Source organism: Ctenopharyngodon idella, chromosome 21 (assembly GCF_019924925.1).
Source record: "Ctenopharyngodon idella isolate HZGC_01 chromosome 21, HZGC01, whole genome shotgun sequence".
NCBI lineage: Eukaryota > Metazoa > Chordata > Actinopteri > Cypriniformes > Xenocyprididae > Ctenopharyngodon > Ctenopharyngodon idella.
In genome coordinates, this window is record NC_067240.1 from 17,540,966 (window position 1) to 17,562,149 (window position 21,184).

A 21,184-nucleotide genomic window follows, 5' to 3' on the forward strand; every position below is an offset into this window, starting at 1 on the left:
CGCTGCCGACGACTTCCGTAAAGCCGAACGCGCGTTGATGGGCGTGCTCTTGTGCTGTGTTCGAAATCGCCCCCTATACCCTCATTCACTATTCCCTACATTAGTCCACTAATATAGTCCACTTGAAGGAGTGAATGAAACGAGTGAGTGAATTCGGACACTGAGTGCACCGGAAGGGCTGCCGATTTCGCATAGTTTGTGCTTGCTGTTTAATAATCTTTTGAAATGTAGCAAACTGGCAGCTCCAGTAGTAATGAATATTTATGTTGAACTAGCATGTTCAAACCTTTTAAACGATTTAATGATTAATTAAAAAGGAATTTATACCTGTATGATAATGCTGGACCAGCGCGGTTTGGAAAATGAATGGATTGATTCAGCTGCGGGCGTCATCTCCTGGCAAGACGCGGGAATTCATTCAGCGCGCGACTCTCACAGTGCATTATGGGTATTCTCTAGCCGTGAGCGTGCATCGGTTGTACACTCGTTATTGCGGTGCGTTGTGGGATTGAATGAGTGCGCTCAACATCGTCCACTATGGTTTCGGACACCACTACAAATGGCTGTCCCCTCAAATAGTGCCCTATTTAAGGGTATAGGGGGCGATTTCGGACACAGCCTTGCTCTCTCTGGTCGACATGTGCGCGCGCGCCCTTCCGGGAGAAGTGCCCATACAAGGAATTCCGCCCCCGTTTACGTCACTCAGGCCCATACTCGAAACCCCCCCCCCCCCCATTTGGAAGAGTATTTTTGGCACAGAAACCCAACTCGTGTTTTGAAACTTTGGCCATGTTTAGCATGATAATCAAACTCTTTAACAGTGCAAATAAGTCAGAATGCATGAAATAGCATTATAAGTCAGAAGTCAGTCACTAAATATAAGTTTTGTTCTCAGAGAATTTGTGGCAACTTCTGTTGTCAGTTTTTACCATAAACTAAACAGGAATAATATTTTACAGTCTATAAAAGAGAATGATCACTTGCAAAGCATTTGACGTGCCACTATAGAAGTCTTAAGCTGCGATTTAAGCCCCACCCGCACCACCGCCTATGATTTCATAGCAATAATAGCAGTTTTTGCTCTCCAAGTGACACGGTTCACCGGCGAAGTGTTAAAAAATAACTTTAAAAGCCCGCTGATAAAGTGGAAAGCACAACTTAACTGTGAACATAAATGTAGCTTTGCAGCTAAAGGTTCAACCTGCTAGATAGATCTAGGCCAATTTCAGCTGATTCACACAGCATGATGTTTACAGTAAATAGGCTAGTGCAATAAAAATAAAACCTTGAAACTTTTTTCTTCTTGCTTCCGTTTTCAGCTTACAGCTGTTTGTCTGGACAGTGAATATGTCGACGATGCCGTTTCCTCAGCAACCTCCCTTGACAATCTCTCAGTGTCTTTTAATGATTAAAAAAAGACAGACAGCAGACTATTTGATGAAATGTTCTATTCTATTACACATTTCCGCGGCAAAAAAGTAAATGTACAATAAAGAAAACAAATGACTCATCTGCATAATATTAATATAGGCTAAACATAAAAACAGAAAGCAAATGAGGCAGCACAAGATCGTGTCATATATCAGTCTCTCATTTTAAAACAACAGCGCCTTCTGTTGGTGAGAAATCAAAGCCTGTGATGAGAGATGGCCGTGGCACAATAATGTCTGCAACACGTCATTCATTTGACCTTGTCCTCTCTGTATAATTCATATCATGAGAATTGAAGAGATCAGTGAAATCATGCAGTTACAGGAATTGCAATTTAAATAGTATTCTCGGTTATAAAACAAATATCAGTCTTGTACAGTGTCAGATATGATCATATATTCTCAACTAAATGGTACAGAAGAAATACCCTGTACTGTTCTGTGCATAAGTGACAGATTGTTAATTGCGATGTTATATTTTTTAGTCCCACAACATTCCTTGTGTTAAAAAATAATAATAAAAATTAAATATATGACCTCTTCAAATATGTTGCAACTTAACAGTGGTACTTTTCTTATTTATTTGAAATCCATGTACTATTTTCTGAGCAACAACCCAGGAGAAATCACAGTATAGGAGAGTTCAAGAGAATGGATCACAGTGGACAACAAACGCATGAACAAAAACGCTGCTTTGGAGAACAGTGTATCTCCCTCACTGCTGCTGCGGTTGCTTATGGATTTGCTCCAGGATGTTCCTATGGAAAGAGAGGAGAGGAACGTATCTAATGCCAGGTGATGGATTTCTCTTCGTGAGAAGGACTTAATGAAAAAGCTCTCAACCACGAGGTGAATGTGTTGGCAATATACATCTTCTTTAACCTCATCAAAGGTGGACATCAAAAACCTCATCCTGTTCCTCCTGAGAGCCGTCTGTGATGACTGTGGAGGTATAGAGAGGGAGAGAAAAGGCTGGGATGTCACTGCAAGTTACTATCATCGTTTATTCTTCAAAAGATAAATTGTATGGAATACTAGACAGGATCGGGATTCTACTAGGTAAAGAAACTAGTGAAAATGGTTTTATTTAGCATTTTTCTAATTTAATTACAAATGTGTTTTTTTTTTTCTTTTCATTAATAACGAGTTATTAAACTTGACAATACATGTACCATTATAGTAAAATATTTTTTATTACATTCATTTTATTTGTAGGTACATAAGAATATATGTTCACATTTATGTTTACAGTAAAATATTGTTGATTATTTTATTTTATTTGTAAGTAAAATATATCCGTTATGTTCTTTGTAAATAAAAATATATGTCACCATTTAATTTAAAAAATAATTAAAGCTGCAGTCTGTAAGTTTAGCCTCTTTGTCGCCATCTCTGTTCGAAACACGCAATTGCAGCCATTTGCGGAATTATCATCTTTACGTGGGTTGTGCATCGGCACGGCTCCTCAGCGCGGATGAATCTAATGTTTTGAGGAGAATGTGTGTCTGTCAGTTACCGCACTGATGTACTTCGGAATCACAGATTGTAGTCTTGGAAGTATGACCAAAATAAGAATTTTCACCGGAAAATGTCATCTGAACAAGTAAGTAACATGTCTGCCGCTTTTGTTCTGACCAACTGAGGAAAAAAAGCATTAAGATACAATTAATCATGCTACCAATGGTGATTAAATCTAACGATCGCTAAACTCATATCACATCAAACCATGCAAATTATTATTGTTATACTTTGTTCTCAAATTGTTAATGTTAACAACATCAGCATTGCGTGACTATGTCTATTTAGTGTGTATTAGCGTTACCTGTAGATTTCAATTTCTGTACAGTCTAATCTCTAATTGTCCATTTGTCATACCATACAATCTGCCATTAAAATGATAAGTTTAATTATTCCAGCTGCTTTGAGAAAAGGCTATAAATGATCGGCAAGGGCGTAGATTTGGTTTCAACATTGGGGGGGGTTGAACGTTGGTATGCTGCCTGTTATTATTTTTTTAATTAAATAATAATAATAATAATAATCTGTAATAATATGTTTTACGTTATTGGATAATTTATTTCTTCTTTATCTATCTATCTATCTATCTATCTATCTATCTATCTATCTATCAATCAAACTAAATCTATCTATCTATCTATACTTTATAACTTTATGAAATGTATGTATAATCATTCATCAAATTCTAACATAACTGAGTGATTCTAAAAAGAAAGAAATTATGTTAAAAATTGAAACCGCCAGTAGGCGGCAGCGATTCGCTGTTTAAGTGAACCACTTAAATCGTTCAGCCAATTCGTTCAAAAGTCAGATTAATTCAGGAAGAAAACAAACACCGATGTGAATACTTTTGTCATTGATAATTACAGACACTATTGAGAAATGAACTAACAAAACAGACGGCTGTTTTGGTAACTGGTTACAGTTACATGCCTGATAGTTATGGCTAAATTGCAATGGATTAGCTAGCTAAAATACCTATGTGTAATGTAGTTAGCTATTACACAATATTCTCATACCTCCTTCTCAGAACATGCTTTATTCTTTTTAACGTCCCTCTTTGACCAGCAGTTTAATATAGACGGCTGGGCAGCGGTTCTCTTCATTTTTGGTGCTGCCCGTGCTCTCCCGTTCAAACAGTGCAGCACCACTCGCGTTGTTTTGGTGAAAGTGCGACGCATTGGTTGGGCGTTACCAATCGGTTCAATGGAGGGGGAGTATTTTTTTGTCTAATTTATTATGACAAACTCATATCTGAATAGAAACAAAATTATTGTTACAAAATAAATGAATTCTACATATTTTTCATTTGATCTACTGTGATTTTCATGTTGAAATATTGGGGGGTGTAACTGATGGATTTGAATATTAGGGGGGTTACCTTCCCCCCATCCCCCCCACAAACTACACCCCTGATGATCCGCCACCAGCAGCATTCTCACATGATATAGCCTACTAGCTCGGAATCATTATTTATGTAAACAGACGTGACGTAATGACGCAAAGAAAAACGGCGGCATGCTCGAATTTCCCACGGAAACCTACCAGTATCACTCGAATTAGAAAAAACATTATTACAAGCTTACCGTTGTGAATCGGTAAGAAGGGTAAAAAGATAGTTTTGAACACTGGCTGGTTATGTACTTGCTCAAAAATTTATTTTGGATACATTTTAACCAAAAAAAGTTACAGACTGCAGCTTTAACCAAAAAGCTCACAAGAAAAAGCATACATTGACTAAAACATAATCAGTTATTAATATTTTGTTGGTTCTCTCTTGTTTTTGCATGTGTTCCTCATTTCTTTGTATGACAGCCTGGCCAAAAATTATGCCTGCACAATTTGGCATATATATATATAAGAAATTAAGCAAAAAAGGTACTTTTTATATTTCTTATTATTCTTTTTTTAATATTTCATTTTTGTTTCTTTGTTTTAAATTGTTTAAAATTTTATTTATTTCCATGTTTATATTTAAATCCCTTATTTTTCTTCTGGACCCCACAGTCTGTAGGTGCAGGATTGTGTATTGTAACGTGTGTGTGTGTGTGTGTGTGTGTGCGTCTTGTGTTCAAGTACATTTGTGTATTATTGTGCATTTACCTGGGTACTCTGCTATTGGCTCTGTGCTGGAGGGAGGCGGAAAGCTGAAAGAGCGTGTGGCCTTAAAGGAAGCGTCATTGTGACAACTGACGCTTTGTGCACGCTTGCGGCACTCAATGGCCAAATGACTGCAGCAGTCTTTATGACAGCTCACCCCACACACTGAAAAACAGAGAGGAGGGTCACAATGCTACATTTACACACACACACACACACACACACACACACACACACACACACACGTCACAGTTCATTTTGTTTCATACCTTTGCATTTGCATCGCTGTTTGTAAAATCCCCATATCTGCAAGAATTAGCATATATAAAATAAGTCTATATACACACACACACACATATATATATATATATATAAAGAGCAGCATTTATAGTAAATAGTAAAATAATATTGTTACAAAAGATTTCTGTCACTTTTGATCAATTTAGTGCATCCTTTCTGAATAATTCAAAAATCTTACTGACTCCAAACCTTGAATGCTAGTGTATGTAATATATTTAATTTAATTTTCTACAAAATTAAAATATACTTAATTCTTTACTTCTTGTTTTATTGTGCTAATGATATGACTGGAGTCTATGTCATGCCAGGGGACTTAACGTTAAACATTTTTCAAAAATTCTACTTATTTCTTTATATATAAGAAAAATAGACCTTTAATTTAATGGCATAGAAAAAGCTTTATTTAATTACATTCACTGAATGTCTTCGAAAACACTGGTTAAAAAAAAAAAAAGAACACTAACGAAAAAGGAAAGCACGTTCTGTACTGGGGTGGATCTTGACAGGAAATTAGAAAATAGGAAGTGGTTACTGTCTACACCCAAGTACCAACTGTGAACATAACAACATCCCTCAGACACACCCTAAAACACACTGCTGCATTCTGAGCGAAAACAGCACAAGCACCATAAACCTCTGACAGCAGAGACAAATATGAACGAATGGAAGCCGTAAATACAGTCTGGCTTACGAGTGATAATAAAATAGGCATTATGTACATCTGTGCTTTTTGAAATAAGTACAGATCTATATGTCTGTTTCTCATGACACTGAAAAGATCTTATTTCATCTTTTGTGTGGGTTGTCATCACGTTGGAGATGAAGATAAAGAGTTCAAGCTCCATATAAAATGTGTACTCACCAAGCGAGAGCAGTGCCGACAAAATGAAGGCTTGATACTGCTTGTCTCTGTAAACGTGTGAACAAAACCCATCTTACAGTTTTGTAAGGAGCTTGCCTTTGTGAAGTACTCAATCATCTCCTCTCGGCTAATTTTACAGTCCCTGGGAAAGAAAATGAAAAAGAGAAAGATGGGGCCTTTACTGTACTGTAGACTTTGACAAATGAGGGAAAATAATTACTCTAGATAAACTGGACAGATGTCTTGATAAACCCACTGGTTTTGGTCCAGTTCATCAAACTTGCCGAGGTAAGGGAAATTGCTCCTGATGATCTCAAACTCTTCTTGGGAAATGTAGCCATCGCTATCAGTGTCAAAATTTTGGAACACTGACTGAAAATGAGATGTCATCTGATTAGTAAATTAACTTAATACACAGCTCTCTTATCAAATTAATGCAATAGAGTGATCTTTGTTTTATTCACCCGTTCTTTAAATAAGTTCATATCACTTACATTTCACTTAAATTTCAGACACAATATTACCAGTTATTTTTGCTCCACCTATAAAAATATCCCCCCCCCCCCCCAAAAAAAAAAAAAAAAAAGCAGAATAAATCAGTTGCAAGTCTCCCAGTTATGTTCCTGAATGAATCAATGTTTTTGAACAAATAGGTTGAGTGAATGATTCAATGACTCACTCATAAGATCAATCACTTGTTTCATCTTTGAATGCATCAGTGTTTTAAATGAATTGGTTGAGTAAATGATTCAATGACTCACTCATAAGGTAAGTCACTTGTTTCATTTTTGCATGAATCTGTGTTTTTGAACAAATTGGTTGAGTGACTGATTCAGTGACTCTCTCATAAGGTCAGTCACTTTCTTGATTGAATTTGTGTTTCTGAATGAATCAGCTGAATGAATGATTATAATTGACTCACTCATAAAGAAAGTCACTTTTTGCCACCTGTTGATGTACTCAACATAAAGAGTCCCTGAAAAATCTACACCACTTACACAGAGGGCCCTATCATACATCCGGCACATTGCGGCGCTAGGCGTGACTCAAGTGTTTTTTGCTAGTTTCAGCCCGACGCAGTTATCATTTTCATATCCTGCGCCACGATGTTTAAATAGCAAATGCATTTGTGCCTATTTGTGCATCCATGGGCGTGCTGGTCTGAAAACGAGGTGTGTTCAGGCGCATTGTTGGTGCGTTGCTATTTTGAGGCAACTGAAATAGACTACGCCATTGACCAACTGAAACCTGGTCTAAAGCCAATGGCGCAATATTTTTTTGTTATTCAAAGAGAGCGTTAGTAATATGCGCCTATAGGCGGGTACACAACGCGTGTACACTCTGCTTATTACACACACAGGGACGTGCAGCAGCACACAAACATGCCAAATATTAAAAATAAAAGGATTACAATGTAAAAGATTATTATTGTGTGCATAAAGATAAAAATGCTTAGGTGGAATCCGGCTTGTCCCGTCGATGGTCTTTAACCTTGTGCACGAGCAGATCCATTTCCTCACTAGAGAAGCATTCAGTTTTTCTGCTTGCAAATTCCACCATGTAAATAGTGAATGTGAAATGGCACGAGCGCAACTGGCTTTTGAAAAGGAATGGGAGATGAGACTCTGATTGGTTTATTGCACGTTATGCCCAAAACACACCCATTACTCATTAAGAGAATAGGGACAACCCTTTTAGACCATGTGCCGGGCACGACGACCATTTTTCCCGTCGTTAAACTAGCAAAAGTGGATTCGGACACGCCCTAAGTGCGCTATGCGCTTTAGACCATGTGCTTAGATCATTCAAATAAGGCCCAGAGACTGACAGTCTGTCTAGAACTGCAAACACAAAAGTCGAGTGATACAGTAATACAATACTGTTGTATCAAACAAATAGTATATATCAAATATATACTATTTAAATAAATTTGTAAATATATGAATACATTTCGTCCCCTTGGAATTATAATGTTCTATCTTACATTTTTGTCAAAATTGAGTTATTCACATATTCTTATTCTGTGACAACTTATTTACATTGTGATTTTTTTTTCTTTTTTTTTCTTCTTCATGTTATGTACACTTTGGGACTTTTTATTTAGAAAACAAAAAGGCTCTATCTACAAAGTCTAATGGAATGCAAAAACTTTGAAGCTTAATATCTCAAAACTGTTCAGAATGCAGATAGAACCTTATAATTCCAAGGGGATGGTTTGTTTTATAACCAAAAATATATATTTTTACACAGCTCATTATTGCATTTATTTTGTGATAATGACTGGCTCCCTTTACTTTATCCTTTACATATTATCCTAAAAGAAAAAAGAAAAAAAAATCCAATGTTTTCACTGTCCAACATAATTGTATTTTGTAAATATTAACATATTTTGATTTTGATGGCTGCAACACACTCCAAAAAAGTTAGGACAGAGACAAAATAAAAGTGTTCATAGAATATCCAAGTTAAACTGCTTTTAAAACAGTCCACAATTAGCAAGTGAACTGGTAACTGGTGAGGGTATCGTTTTTGGGTATAAAAGGAGCATCCACCAAAGACTGTCTTTGCAAGCAAAGATGGGTCATGGCGCACCACTTTGTGCCAAATTTCATGAGAGATCGTGTCAAACAATTCAAAAATCACATTTCTCAATGCAAGACTGCAAAGTATTTAGGTATTTCACCATCTACCATACATAATATTGTGAAAAGATTCAGGGAATCCAGAGAAATCTCAGTCCGAGTCACTTGCATATGTATGAAGGTACCATTAACGTGGAGGCGTGTATTGTGATTGTACAAAGACACATAAAACCATCAAGATGACATATTACCCGGGAATCAAGACAATGCCAGGCCTCATTCTGCACATGCTACAACAGAGTGGTTTCTAGACCTCTACACAGTAGAGGATGTGCTTGACTGGCCTGCCTACAGCAGTCTCTTATTGAAAATTTAAGGCCCCTCATGAAAAGGAGAATCAGACAACGACGACCATAGACTGTTGAGCAGCTGTCTTGTATCAGGCGAGATTGGGCAAAAATTCCACTTGCAAAACTCCAACAAATAGTATCCTCAATTTCCAAACATTTAAAAAGTGTAATTAAACGGAAAGGTAATGTGACACAGTGGTAAACATGCCTCTGTCCCAGTGTATTGCAGCCATCAAAATCAAAATTTGTTTATATTTACAAAATACACTTAAGCTGGTCAGCTGAAAACTTTGAAAATCTTTTCTTTGTACTTTTTGTCAGTTAAATAAAGGTTAAAGAGATTTAACAAATCACAGATTCTTGATTCTTTTCTGGAATTGGGAATTCTGTGCAATAAGTTAACATGAAAATCAAAGAATTATTCAGAAAAATCATAAATGAACTAAAAGTAACGCATGTCACATACCTCCACCATTTTTTCAATGTGCTTGTTGATAATGCCTGGATCCGCTTTGGGTTTGACTGAAGATGCCCACTGTTCTATTAGGGGTGACTGTGACTTTGAGCTGGAATTCTAAGAGGCCAGAAATCAATGGTGTATTTAGCAAGTGAAAATAAGGCACCAGTAGATATGGATAAATGACGGCTGTCCGTTGTTTGAACAGAATAATTATAGAGTAATGTTTCAGTCCCCCAGCTGCAAGTCCACGTAAGTGGATTATGCAAGCAACATACTAGGAAAATTAATCTGTCAAATTGTGTCATGAGTGGTTGTAATTGGTGGTTTCTACCTCATGGTGGCCAATGATTTGCTATCTGAGAAGTTGTTATGTTGGTGGGGTGACTCACAGATAGTTTAATACTGCGAGGCTCCCTCTGTAAAGATAGCTGATATATCTCGTCCTCTGAGTGGTACTGGTCCAAAGACACCTGGACAGATACAGAAGAAATGCAAATGATGAACTATAATTGATTTAAATTTATACATTTGAAGGCTATATCAACCTCCATGTCTCCTACTTAAATATCAATCTATTTAAAGGGTTAGTTCACCCAAAAATGAAAATAATGTCATTAATTACTCACCCTCATGCTGTTCCACACCCGTAAGACCTTCGTTAATCTTCGGAACACAAATTAAGATATTTTTGTTGAAATCCGATGGCTCAGTGAGACCTGCGTAGCCAGCAATGACATTTCCTCTCTCAAGATCCATTAATGTACTAAAAACATATTTAAATCAGTTCATGTGAGTACAGTGGTTCAATATTAATATTATAAAGCAACGAGAATATTTTTGGTGCGCCAAAAAAACAAAATAATGACTTATATATTGATGGCCGATTTCAAAACACTGCTTCATGAAGCTTCGGAGCGTTATGAATCTTTTTGTGTCGAATCAGCAGTTCGGAGCGCCAAAGTCACGTGATTTCAGCAGTTTGGCGGTTTGACTCGCGATCCGAATCATGATTCGACACAAAAGATTCATAACGCTCCGAAGCTTAAGGAAGCAGTGTTTTGAAATCGGCCATCACTATAAGTCGTTATTTTGTTTTTTTTGGCGCACCAAAAATATTCTCGTTGCTTTATAATATTAATATTGAACCACTGTACTCACATGAACTGATTTAAATATCTTTTTAGTACATTAATGTCATTGCTGGCTATGCAGGCCTCACTGAGCCATCGGATTTTGAACAAAAATATCTTAATTTGTGTTCCGAAGATGAACGAAGGTCTTACGAGTGTAGAACAGCATGAGGGTGAGTAATAAATGACATTATTTTCATTTTTGGGTGAACTAACCCTTTAAAAGAAATATTTACCTAAAAAGTACAAATATTTCCCAAGCATCAAATCAGCATTAGAATGATTTCTGAAGGATCGTGTGACACTGACGACTAGAGTAATGAGTGCTGAAAATTCAGCTTTGCCATCACTGGATTTTGATTACAGCAAACCCGTCCCACCCATAATAGACTCACTATAAGCAGATTCAGCAGGTCTGAATTGGCTTCTATACTGGGTGGAGTGCTCTGAATGAGCGCCAGCTCTTCCAGGATGGCGTACAATTGATGGGTCTTGGTTAGGTTGACCCTAGTCTTCTCTGGGTCAAACCAATCAGGCAGGGCCACATGGACAGCAATCAGGTCCTTCAAATGTACCCCGAGGATGGGAAAGCGGAATCCCAAACATTCAGAGAAACGCTGACGGTAGCGACTGTAGTTTCCAGAGGAAGTGACCAGCTCCACCAATTCATCAAACACCTGATTAAACACAGAGGAGGCCATCCGTTAGGATGAAGGTCGGTGCAGCCGAAATATGAGGAAAGTGGATTTCAGTAGTTAGTACATGGGTAAAAGATATTTCTGCTCATGTTTGGTTGCCTGATAACAGAGCACTTGACTTGAGTATTGATATTTCTGTGCAATCTGGCAGAGAGTATGAAAATGGCAATCAAGCCACCTACTGTAAAGTGGAACTTAAGAATCTTATCTCCCATTGCCAGATTTGGAGTGTTACAGCTGTTTGTTTTTTTCTACCAGTATTGGAGGTGTGTTTACAAAGCAGCTCTCTGGCAGTCCTTACCTTGCGCGTCTCGCTGCTGATGAGCGCCTGGGTATTTTTGAGTCTAGCAATGGAGCTGTTGCTGAGCCCACCCACTACAGCCATCAGTGTGTTGAAGTTCTGCAGCTGCAGTAGCCTCTGCACACACACACACACACACACACACACACACACACACACATGTTGGGTTTTCAAGTTTTATGAGGGCATTCCATAGACATAATGATTTTAAACTGTATATTCTATCCCCTAACCTGAACCCTATACGTACCCATCACAGAAAACTCTGTTTTTACGTTTTCAAAAAACATAATTTAGTATGATTTATAAGTGGTTTTCCTGATGAGCAAAAAATGACCCCACAAAGACAAGGTAACTGGCATCTTTGTGGGGACATTTTGTCCTGATAACATAGGGCATACCTGAATCCCTAACATTTAGTCACATATAAAAGATTTTGTCTTTGTGGGGTCCAAGTAAAAGACCCCAGAAAGTCAAAGATACACCCCACAAAGTAAGTACACGCACACAGGCCTATATATTAATGTCAAAATCCTAAAACATTCTGTTTGTTTTCAGGTTTAAATTAGATTCTGAATCCCAGATGTTCCATGTGGTCTCAGACTTTTGGACCCTGCTGTAAACAGATTACATGTCTTAAAATATAAGCAAGCAAGCGAGTTGGATTAACCTGGGCCACTTTGATGAATTCACTGATGACAGTGGCTCTCTGCTGAGCTGTAGGCTTACTGAGAACCATGATCTGGATCCACTGGGAAACACTGTTAAACAGAGTAATGAAACGCTCCAGAATGGGATTATCCACCGTGCAGCCGTGCATCACGAAACTGTGGTAGTCCTGGAACTGAGGGGGAACAGATTTGCAATATGAACTCAGACTCGAGGTCATGCTATTACAAGCACAAATATGTGATTAATACTGCATCTATATATTACCAGAATTTTGCAAAACGATTTGTACTCCATATACGTAAGGTGTTCAGCCAGGGTAGAAGCATCCAGGTGGTCAAAAAGAAGAGAGGTCTTGCGTTTCTTCTGGACAGTCTCTTCCAGTTGACGTCGCCATTCGTATGATGGGCTACAGGCAAAACAAACAAGACATTGTATTTCTATTCTTTCTCCATTATGCATATATATCACATTGGCTACTGTTTGGATTAGTGATTTGTATTGATTTCATATTTAAGTATATTTTAATTTAACTTAAAAATAGACAATTGCATTTTATATGTACTATAGAGTCAATGACGCGACACTCTGGATCTATTAAGTTATGCAAAAGTGCATTTTAAATGTAGTTCATACAATATTGATTGAATACACATCTTTAAAACATTTTGAAATTATTATTAATGCATTTGGAATAATTTTTAAATCTTAATAATTACATAAAAATACAAAGTTCTGCCATAAAACTCTAGATGACACAGGCTAATAGGTCCTTTAACTTAACCTGCTCATATCTGCATCATTATCTAAAGGGCACAGCTGACTGGTTTCCGGCAATGAGCTTGCATGCTCAACCTTCAAATACTTGGGTAGCATTGCCTTAGCAGTGCAGCGCCCTTTAGAAACCCTCCACCTTCCCAAGCTCCACCTGTATAGATCTGCTACGGGTAAATCATATACACTATATATATATATATATATATATATATATATATATATATACACAGCAGTAGAATGTCTTACTTGTTCACAGCAGTGTGTCGTGTATATATTGGCAGTAGCAAGTACCGTACCCGTCTGGCGCTCATAACTATAAGTAACTTTGCAACTACATGTCTACTAAGTTTCATTAATTTGCAACTATATGTCAACTAACTCACATTAGTAGACTATTGGGTTAGGGTTACGGTTAGTAAAATATGTTGTCATGTAGTTGCAAAGTTCCTTATAGTCAGTAGAATGTATTTAGGTGGACCATCAATATTACTAAAACTCTAATGACTGCTAGTTGACATGTAGTTGCAATTACTTTTTCTGAAGTGCACTATCAAAATAAAGTGTTGCCAAAAAACTTACCCTGAAATAGGTTATCTTCAGGTTTAATTGATGGTTACACCACTTCACATAATTATATATTTTTGTTTCTTTAAATTGATATAAAAGTTTCTAAAGCCAACAAACAAAGATTACATATCCAAGGACTTTATGTGTTTGTGTTTAACTAGACTTTTCCATCATCTTTGACATTCTTATTTGTCATTGACCTAAGAACTTCTCAGCTGTTTGGGTGTCTCAGACACGCAGGTTGTTTGTGATGTTCAGTACAATATCCTTCCACATTCTCCAGCCCTCCGTATCAAAGGAGCAGCGGTCTGGGTGAATACTGTGCCCCTGTGACTCACATGCTGTCTATGTCGATGAGCAGACTACGCCTCACATCTCCATTCTGCTCCAGTCGCTCTTTCAGACCACGGATCTGTTCAGCAAGTGCGGGGTTCAGGTCAAACTCAGCTGGGAACTCAGATATCCAGTACCTGACAGAGAAAAAGAGACAGAAAACAGAGAGAACTATGACACCGAGTAGCTGTCCATGAAATAGATCTGGGCAAGACTTCAGGAGGACGAGTATTTTTAGTGAATAGTCTTGCCTTAACTGCTTTATGCGAATTCACAATACACCTCTGTGATCTAACCCAGCTGCCTTATGACAAAAAACATCCACATCTTTACAAGAATTTTACACTGGATGGCCAGATAGTATTTGGACGCCACAGCCAGATGCTTTTGTGCATATAAGGAGCTGTTCACACATAACATGTTTCTACTGTTTTTATGTAAACAGTGCTAGACAGCCGTGTTTGACTGGTGCACTTGTATATCGTGTCTTAATTTTTTAAATATGTAATTTAATTAATATAAAATGTCATATTTGAAAGTGCTAAATTTTGTGATAATTGTCTGTCAATGTTTAATATGAAACTTAACTAATTGTTTATATTAGATGTGTCTTTTATCTTATTTAACTGTAGTTCCAATTCCTGTGAAGCTATGTATGCCATTCACATTGCCCTTCCTGCTGAACGTGTTCACTCCCTTCAGATTGGAATCTCTTTTAAAATGGTGGAATGCCCTGTGAAGTCCACTTATAGGTCAATATGCAAATTCATGCTTTATAAGTAGGTGGCGCTGGTGGAACAGCAGAATTATAGCGGTTACATAAACTAAGCAGAACTCCGCTTATAAACAACTACGTTATTATACATTAAAGGAACACTCCACTTTTTTTGAAAATAGGCTCATTTTCCAACTCCCCTAGAGTTAGACAGTTGAGTTTTACTGTTTTCGAATCCATTCAGCCGATCTCCGGGTCTGGCGGTACCACTTTTAACATAGCTTAGCATAGTTCATTGAATCTGATTAGGCCGTTAGCATCTCGCTCAAAAATGACCAAAGAGTTTCGATATTTTTCCTATTTAAAACTTGACTCTTCTGTAGTTACATTGTGTACTAAGACCGACGGAAAATGAAAAGTTGCGATTTTTTTGCGAAGGAACTTTGCTGCTGTACCATGGGTGCAGCAGGCGCAATGATATTACGCAGCACCCATGGTACAGCAGCAAAGTTCCTTGATTATTACGTCGGAATGAGAGTATAGTTCCTAGCCATATCGGCTTAGAAAATCGCAACTTTTCATTTTCCGTCGGTCTTAGTTTATCAGCAGTATATCACAACAATTATTATGGTTATTCGAATGCAAACTGCTCTAAAAGCATGAGCACGCAGAACATGCGACAACACCGCGTTTTTACTTTGAAACATGCAGTGATTGCGTTTATTTAAATCATAGCCTTATGAAGTTTAATTATCACATTTAAAGGGATAGTTCACCCAAAAATTTAAATTCTATCATCATTTACTCACCCTCAAGTTATTCCAAATCTGTATAAATTTATTTGTCCTGTTGAACACAAAGGAAGATATTTTGAAGAAAGTTTGTAACCAGGCCACTTTGGGGCACCTATTGACTTCCATAGTAGGAAAAAACTACTATGGAAGTCAATGGTGCCCCAAAACTGTTCAGTTTAACACATTCTTCAAAATATCTTCCTTTGTGTTCAACAGAACAAAGAAAATTATACAGATTTTGAACAACTTGAGGGTGAGTAAATGATGATAGAAATTTCATTTTTGGGTGAACTATCCCTTTAAGCAGCATTTTTCCGTTCCCAGATTTAAAACCTCCTGAAATAAAATTGAGACTTTAAAGCAGCACCAATAGAACACAGAGACTGGATCTAAAACATTCAGATGACGCTAGTATGAGTTAAAAGAGCTAACCCCCATCTTTATACGATGTTCTGATGCAGAGATATAGGTCTTGCTAAACGGTTGCTAGGGTGCTCTGTTTGGTTGCTAGGGACTGGCTACTGAATCCGCGTTCGGCGAAAAGTGGCTCTCTCGCGCTGTGTGACGTTGCAGAAAACTAGTTGTCCAGTCCGGTTCCGTTCACACAAGGGTTTCGCCGAAAATGCAGTTGCGAGTCCTGAAAATTTATGGGCGTGTGAGTTTATTAATATAATGCGGTTGTCACTACTGTAAACTTGCTCATATACAAATAATTAGCCTATTTGAAAAATATAATTTTCGTGCAGCCAGTAGCATAGGCTTCACCCTATGGAAGCCCGTGCATTAATGTGCCCCTGGTCTTCATGCTTTTAGTCGCCATGTAGCATATATGTACAGTTATTAAGCTTTTTGTATGTCTAAGTAAAAAAAAAAAAAAAGAAAAGAAAGAAAGGTGAACAAATGGGTCTTTAACCTACTTGACAAGGTGACAAATCTGAGACTGGCGATTTGCAGAACAATCCTGTTCCTGAGACCTGTAATACTGTCAAGGTAGCTCCACTTCATTACTATTATCGGCTGTGAGGCGAGTGATGGAAACAGTTTGTGATGCTGTCAGCCCTCTCTATAAATGACAAACCCCACCCATGACCGACTGTACTAAGTGCTAAATGTCTAGCGTAAAAGCCGGCCTGTCACATTGGAAACTAGACTTGCATTTCATTTCTCGTATTTGACATTAATGCTAGTTTTTAAAATACAGAGATCCCAGAAAGTATAACGTGACAGGTCTTCTGAAGTAGGATACTTGTGCAAGAGTTTCTTGGCTAGGTCACTGGATGACAGGTACCAGGGATGCATGGTGAGAAACATTCGCACGAGAAACGTCTCCTTCAGAACGCCTTCATTGTCTGTGAGGAAGACAGAAAACCAGACAGCGATTTGCACATTAAAATGAATCCATTAGCCTGTGATTTTCATTTAATAGCTTGAATATTTCTGGTCTCATAAAAATTATGGCATTGCTTTGTGAGTACATGTAAATAAACATTAAATAAAAGAAACATTTTAAGTTAACTTCATCCAAAAGGTCTAAAGCTAAATTTTTTCTTTGTCCTTCCCACATTAAAGGAGTAGTTCACTTTCAAATGAAAATTAGCCCAAGTTTTACTCACCCTAAAGCCATCCTAGGTGTATATGACTTTCTTCTTTCTGATGAACACAATCGGAGAAATATTAATAAATATCCTGACGCATCCAAGCTTTATAATGGCAGTAAGCATTTATTAAAGCCTTTATTAACCCCCTGGAGCCGTGTGGAGTACGTTTATGATGGATGGATGTGGATGGAGGCACTTTCTTCAGCTCATACTCGTTTGGTAATGCTTACTGCCATTATAAAGCTCGGATGCGTCAGGATATTTATTAATATTTCTCAGATTGTGTTCATCAGAAAGAAGAAAGTCATATACACCTAGGATGGCTTGAGGGTGAGTAAAGCTTGGGCTAATTTTCATTTGAAAGTGAACTAATCCTTTAAAATGTATCAAGTAAAATGCAAGTTATTATATAGACCACACTGTAAAAAGTGGTAAGCTGCAATTGTTACCTTAAAGAGCTGTTTTTAACTTGATTTAACTCATAAAAATGTATTTTGTTGGTATAAATTAATGTATTTAGGTTGATTCAGCAATATTAAATAATATTTTGGACTTGAATAAAACCAGTTAAAGGGATAGTTCACCCAAAAATGACTCTGTCATCATTCACTCACACTCAAATTGTTCCAAAGCTCTATGAATTTTTCTTCTGCTGAACACAAAAGAAGATATTTTGAAGAATATGGTAACCAAACAGTTGACGGGCCCAAATGACTATCATAGTATGAAAAAAAATACTATGGAAGTCCTATCAAATGTTTGGTTCTTTTGTGTTCAGCAGAAGAAAGAAATTCATACAGGTGTGGAACAACTTGTGGGTGAGTAAATGACAGAATTTTCATTTTTGGGTGAACTATCCCTTTAATTTAGATGTTTCCATTTTTTCAGTGAATATTGATAAACAGACACAAATACACACAGTTGAACAAGCCAGTGTTGTTCCGACTGGCTGATCTGAGTGTTTACACAAGAGAAGGAAGAAGCAAATATGAGCACTGACCAAAGGCTTTGATGCAGGCTTCCACCAGCTCATCCACGCTGGCTGACTGATCCGATGAAACGCTCTCCATCCTTTTCTACTTCACTGTTCTCCACAGCCCCTCCTTTTCCCCCCACTTAATTTTCCACTCCTCTCTTTGATCCCTCTCTTTTTCAGTCTGAAAATGAGACAACGCCACGCGCGGCAAAGGAAACAGAATCAATAAAGCAGAGAATGGTTCAGATGTGAGAGGTGTCACTGGTTTTTCATTTTCATCAAAAGCAGACAAATCCTGGTCACACATGGATAATACAACGGACAAGACTCATCCAGAGAAAAACAAGGTGCATAAAAGAAAAAAGAATCAAAGATCCATAATAACCGTTCTCAGACAACAGCAGAAGAAGAAAAAAAGCCTTAGAAATTCTTTCAAAGGAACTTACCCGTTGAATCTGGCATCAGTGGTCCAACAGTGATCACTGATGGTCTTTGAAAACAGAAGTGCTAATGAACACAGGGTTTCAGTATAGCCTCTCTCTGCACTGAAAACCACAGAGGGCCTCACATGGGGTTCACTTGAAGTACAACTGCCTGTACGGTTTCCTGTCAGTTGAGAAATTTACAGCTGTTGCATTTCCTGTTCACAATGTTTTCGTCTCATTTTTAACATTCACACCAAAAAGGGGTGGAGGAGTGTGAGAAAAATGGAGAGAGAGATAAGTTTTTTTTTAGTTACAGAAAAAAAAATACTAAATCACTATTCTTGTTTTGGTTTCTACATTAGATATTAAGACGTTGTCAGAGAATATTTCTTGATTTTTCCCCCCCATTGGTATTTATTTTTTTTTTTTTCATTTTAATCATAAATCAAACAAAACTTTATGAGGTTTATGATTAATATATATATATATAGATAGATAGATAGATAGATATACTGTACATACATATATATATATATATATATATATAGTACACATACTCACCGGCTACTTTATTAGGTACACCTATTCAATTGCTTGTTAAAGCAAATATCTAATCAGCTAATCACATGGCAGCAACTATATGCATTTAGGCGTGTATAAATGAGCATCAGAATGCCGAAGAAAGGTAATTTAAGTGACTTTCAATGTGGAATGGGTGTTGATGCCAGACGGGTTTTATTATTTTAACTACTGATCTACTGGGATTTTCACACACAACCATCTCTGGGGTTTATACAGAGAATGGTCCGAAAAAAAGAAAATATCCAGTGAACGGCAGTTCTGTGGGCGAAAATGCCTTGCTGATGCTAAAAGTCAGAGGTGAATGGCCAGACTGGTTCGAGCTGATAGAAAGGCAACAGTAACTCAAATAGCCACTTGTTACAACCGAGAAATGCAGAAGAGCTTCTCTGAACGCACAACACGTCAAACCTTGAAGCAGATGGTCTACAGCAGCAGAAGACCACAGCGGGTGACACTCGGTCAGCTGAAAACAGGAAACTGAGGCTATTCACACGGGGTCAACAAAATTAGACGATAAGATTGAAAAAACTTTGCCTGGCTGCTATGGTGGTGTGGGGATATTTTCCCACACTTTGGGCCCCTTATTACCAACTGAGCAGTGTTTAATTTACCACATAGGCTACCCATCTTCAGATGGCTATTTCCAGCAGGATAATGCACCATGCCACAAAGCTCAAATCATCTCAAACTGTTTTTTTGAACATGACAGTGGTTTCATATACTCAAATGGCCACCTTGTTGAATCTAAGCCATGAAGAATTAAAGCACCTCTGAAGGCGAAAAAGGGGTCTAACACAACACCTAATAATGTGGCCGGTGAAAGAGCGAGACCGAGAAATTGTGTGTGTGTGTGTGTGTGTGTATATATGTATATATATACATACACACACACACACACACACACAATATATGTATATATATTGCCCTGCTTGACCACAGCATTGTTGATCTTTTGTGACCTTTCTTCACTGAGAGCACTTCAGGTAGACTGGGATAAACACCCTCTGCAAAATATAATCAGGATTCACTTATAGATTAAAAACAAAGTACAACTGCAGCACATCTTTGGTAGTCTAATGTAATTTCTGCCATGATTTTGACTGGCATTAACATAGAGACCTCAACATAAGGAGATAAATATAAACAATATATATATATAAACAAGATATTAGAATTTATATAAATATTTTATCTTAAAATATATAATTACAGCTGATGGAATTTTGCTTCTTAAGTAAATTTAACATGTTTATCACAGTCCTGAGCATCAAAGGACTGTGATAAAGCATGTACACAAAATATTTCACTCATCCACAGTTCTGAATTTGAAATTTAACAGTGTTGGCTCCCCTCAGTGGCCACATATTTTCATACACTTTAAAGGATTAGTTCACTTTCATATAAAATTTTCCTGATAATTTACTCACCCCCATGTCATCCAAGATGTCCATGTCTTTCTTTCTTCAGTCGAAAAGAAATTAAGGTTTTTGATGAAAACATTCCAGGATTATTCTCCTTATAATGGACTTTAATGGCCTCCAAACGGTTGAAGGTCAAAATTACAGTTTCAGTGCAGCTTCAAAGGGCTTTAAACGATACCAGATGAGGAATAAAGGTCTTATCTAGTGAAACCGGTCATTTTCGGAAAAAATGTAAATGTATATGCTTTATATAAACAAATGATCGCCTTCCAAGTGCTTCCGCCAAAACCGTACTTTCGTATTCTTCAAAAAGCTTACGCTGTATGTCCTACGCCTTCCCTATTCAACTTATGGAAAAAATCTAACTGGCGCTGCGTTCGTTCTGTAAGTTGAATAGGGAAGGCGTAGGACATACAGCGTAAGCTTTTCGAAGAATACAAAAGTGCGGTTTTGGCGGAAGCACTTGGAAGGCGATCATTTGTTTATATAAAGCATATACATTTACATTTTTTTTGAAAATGACCGATCGTTTCGCTAGAGAAGACCCTTATTCCTCGTCTGGTATCGTTTAAAGCCCTTTGAAGCTGCACTGAAAC

The 21,184-nt window shown here is 37.5% G+C and overlaps 1 protein-coding gene across 3 annotated transcripts; it reads right to left on the reverse strand.

Moving 5' to 3' along the window:
- Window positions 1-1,431: 1,431 nt before the first annotated feature.
- rasgrp2 (RAS guanyl releasing protein 2 (calcium and DAG-regulated)) lies at window positions 1,432-18,804 on the reverse strand. 3 transcript variants are annotated; one of them, XM_051878111.1, is made up of 17 exons: window positions 18,607-18,804; window positions 18,185-18,341; window positions 16,833-16,935; window positions 16,504-16,560; window positions 14,083-14,214; window positions 12,668-12,809; window positions 12,402-12,575; window positions 11,732-11,848; window positions 11,128-11,409; window positions 9,992-10,072; window positions 9,609-9,716; window positions 6,467-6,582; window positions 6,211-6,352; window positions 5,318-5,354; window positions 5,052-5,213; window positions 2,313-2,372; window positions 1,432-2,188 (listed from the first exon to the last, which is right to left on the reverse strand). In XM_051878111.1, the coding sequence occupies exons 2-16, from the start codon at window positions 18,252-18,254 to the stop codon at window positions 2,317-2,319; spliced, it is 1,779 nt and encodes a 592-aa protein (XP_051734071.1). In that variant the 5' UTR covers window positions 18,255-18,341; window positions 18,607-18,804; the 3' UTR covers window positions 1,432-2,188; window positions 2,313-2,316. The 3 variants fall into 3 exon arrangements, 2 of the variants coding, with proteins under 2 accessions (XP_051734071.1, XP_051734070.1); XM_051878110.1 differs by having other exon boundaries at window positions 1,432-2,372; XR_007927248.1 differs by lacking the exons at window positions 1,432-2,188; window positions 2,313-2,372 and having other exon boundaries at window positions 6,495-6,582.
- Between the last annotated feature and the right edge of the window lie 2,380 nt (window positions 18,805-21,184).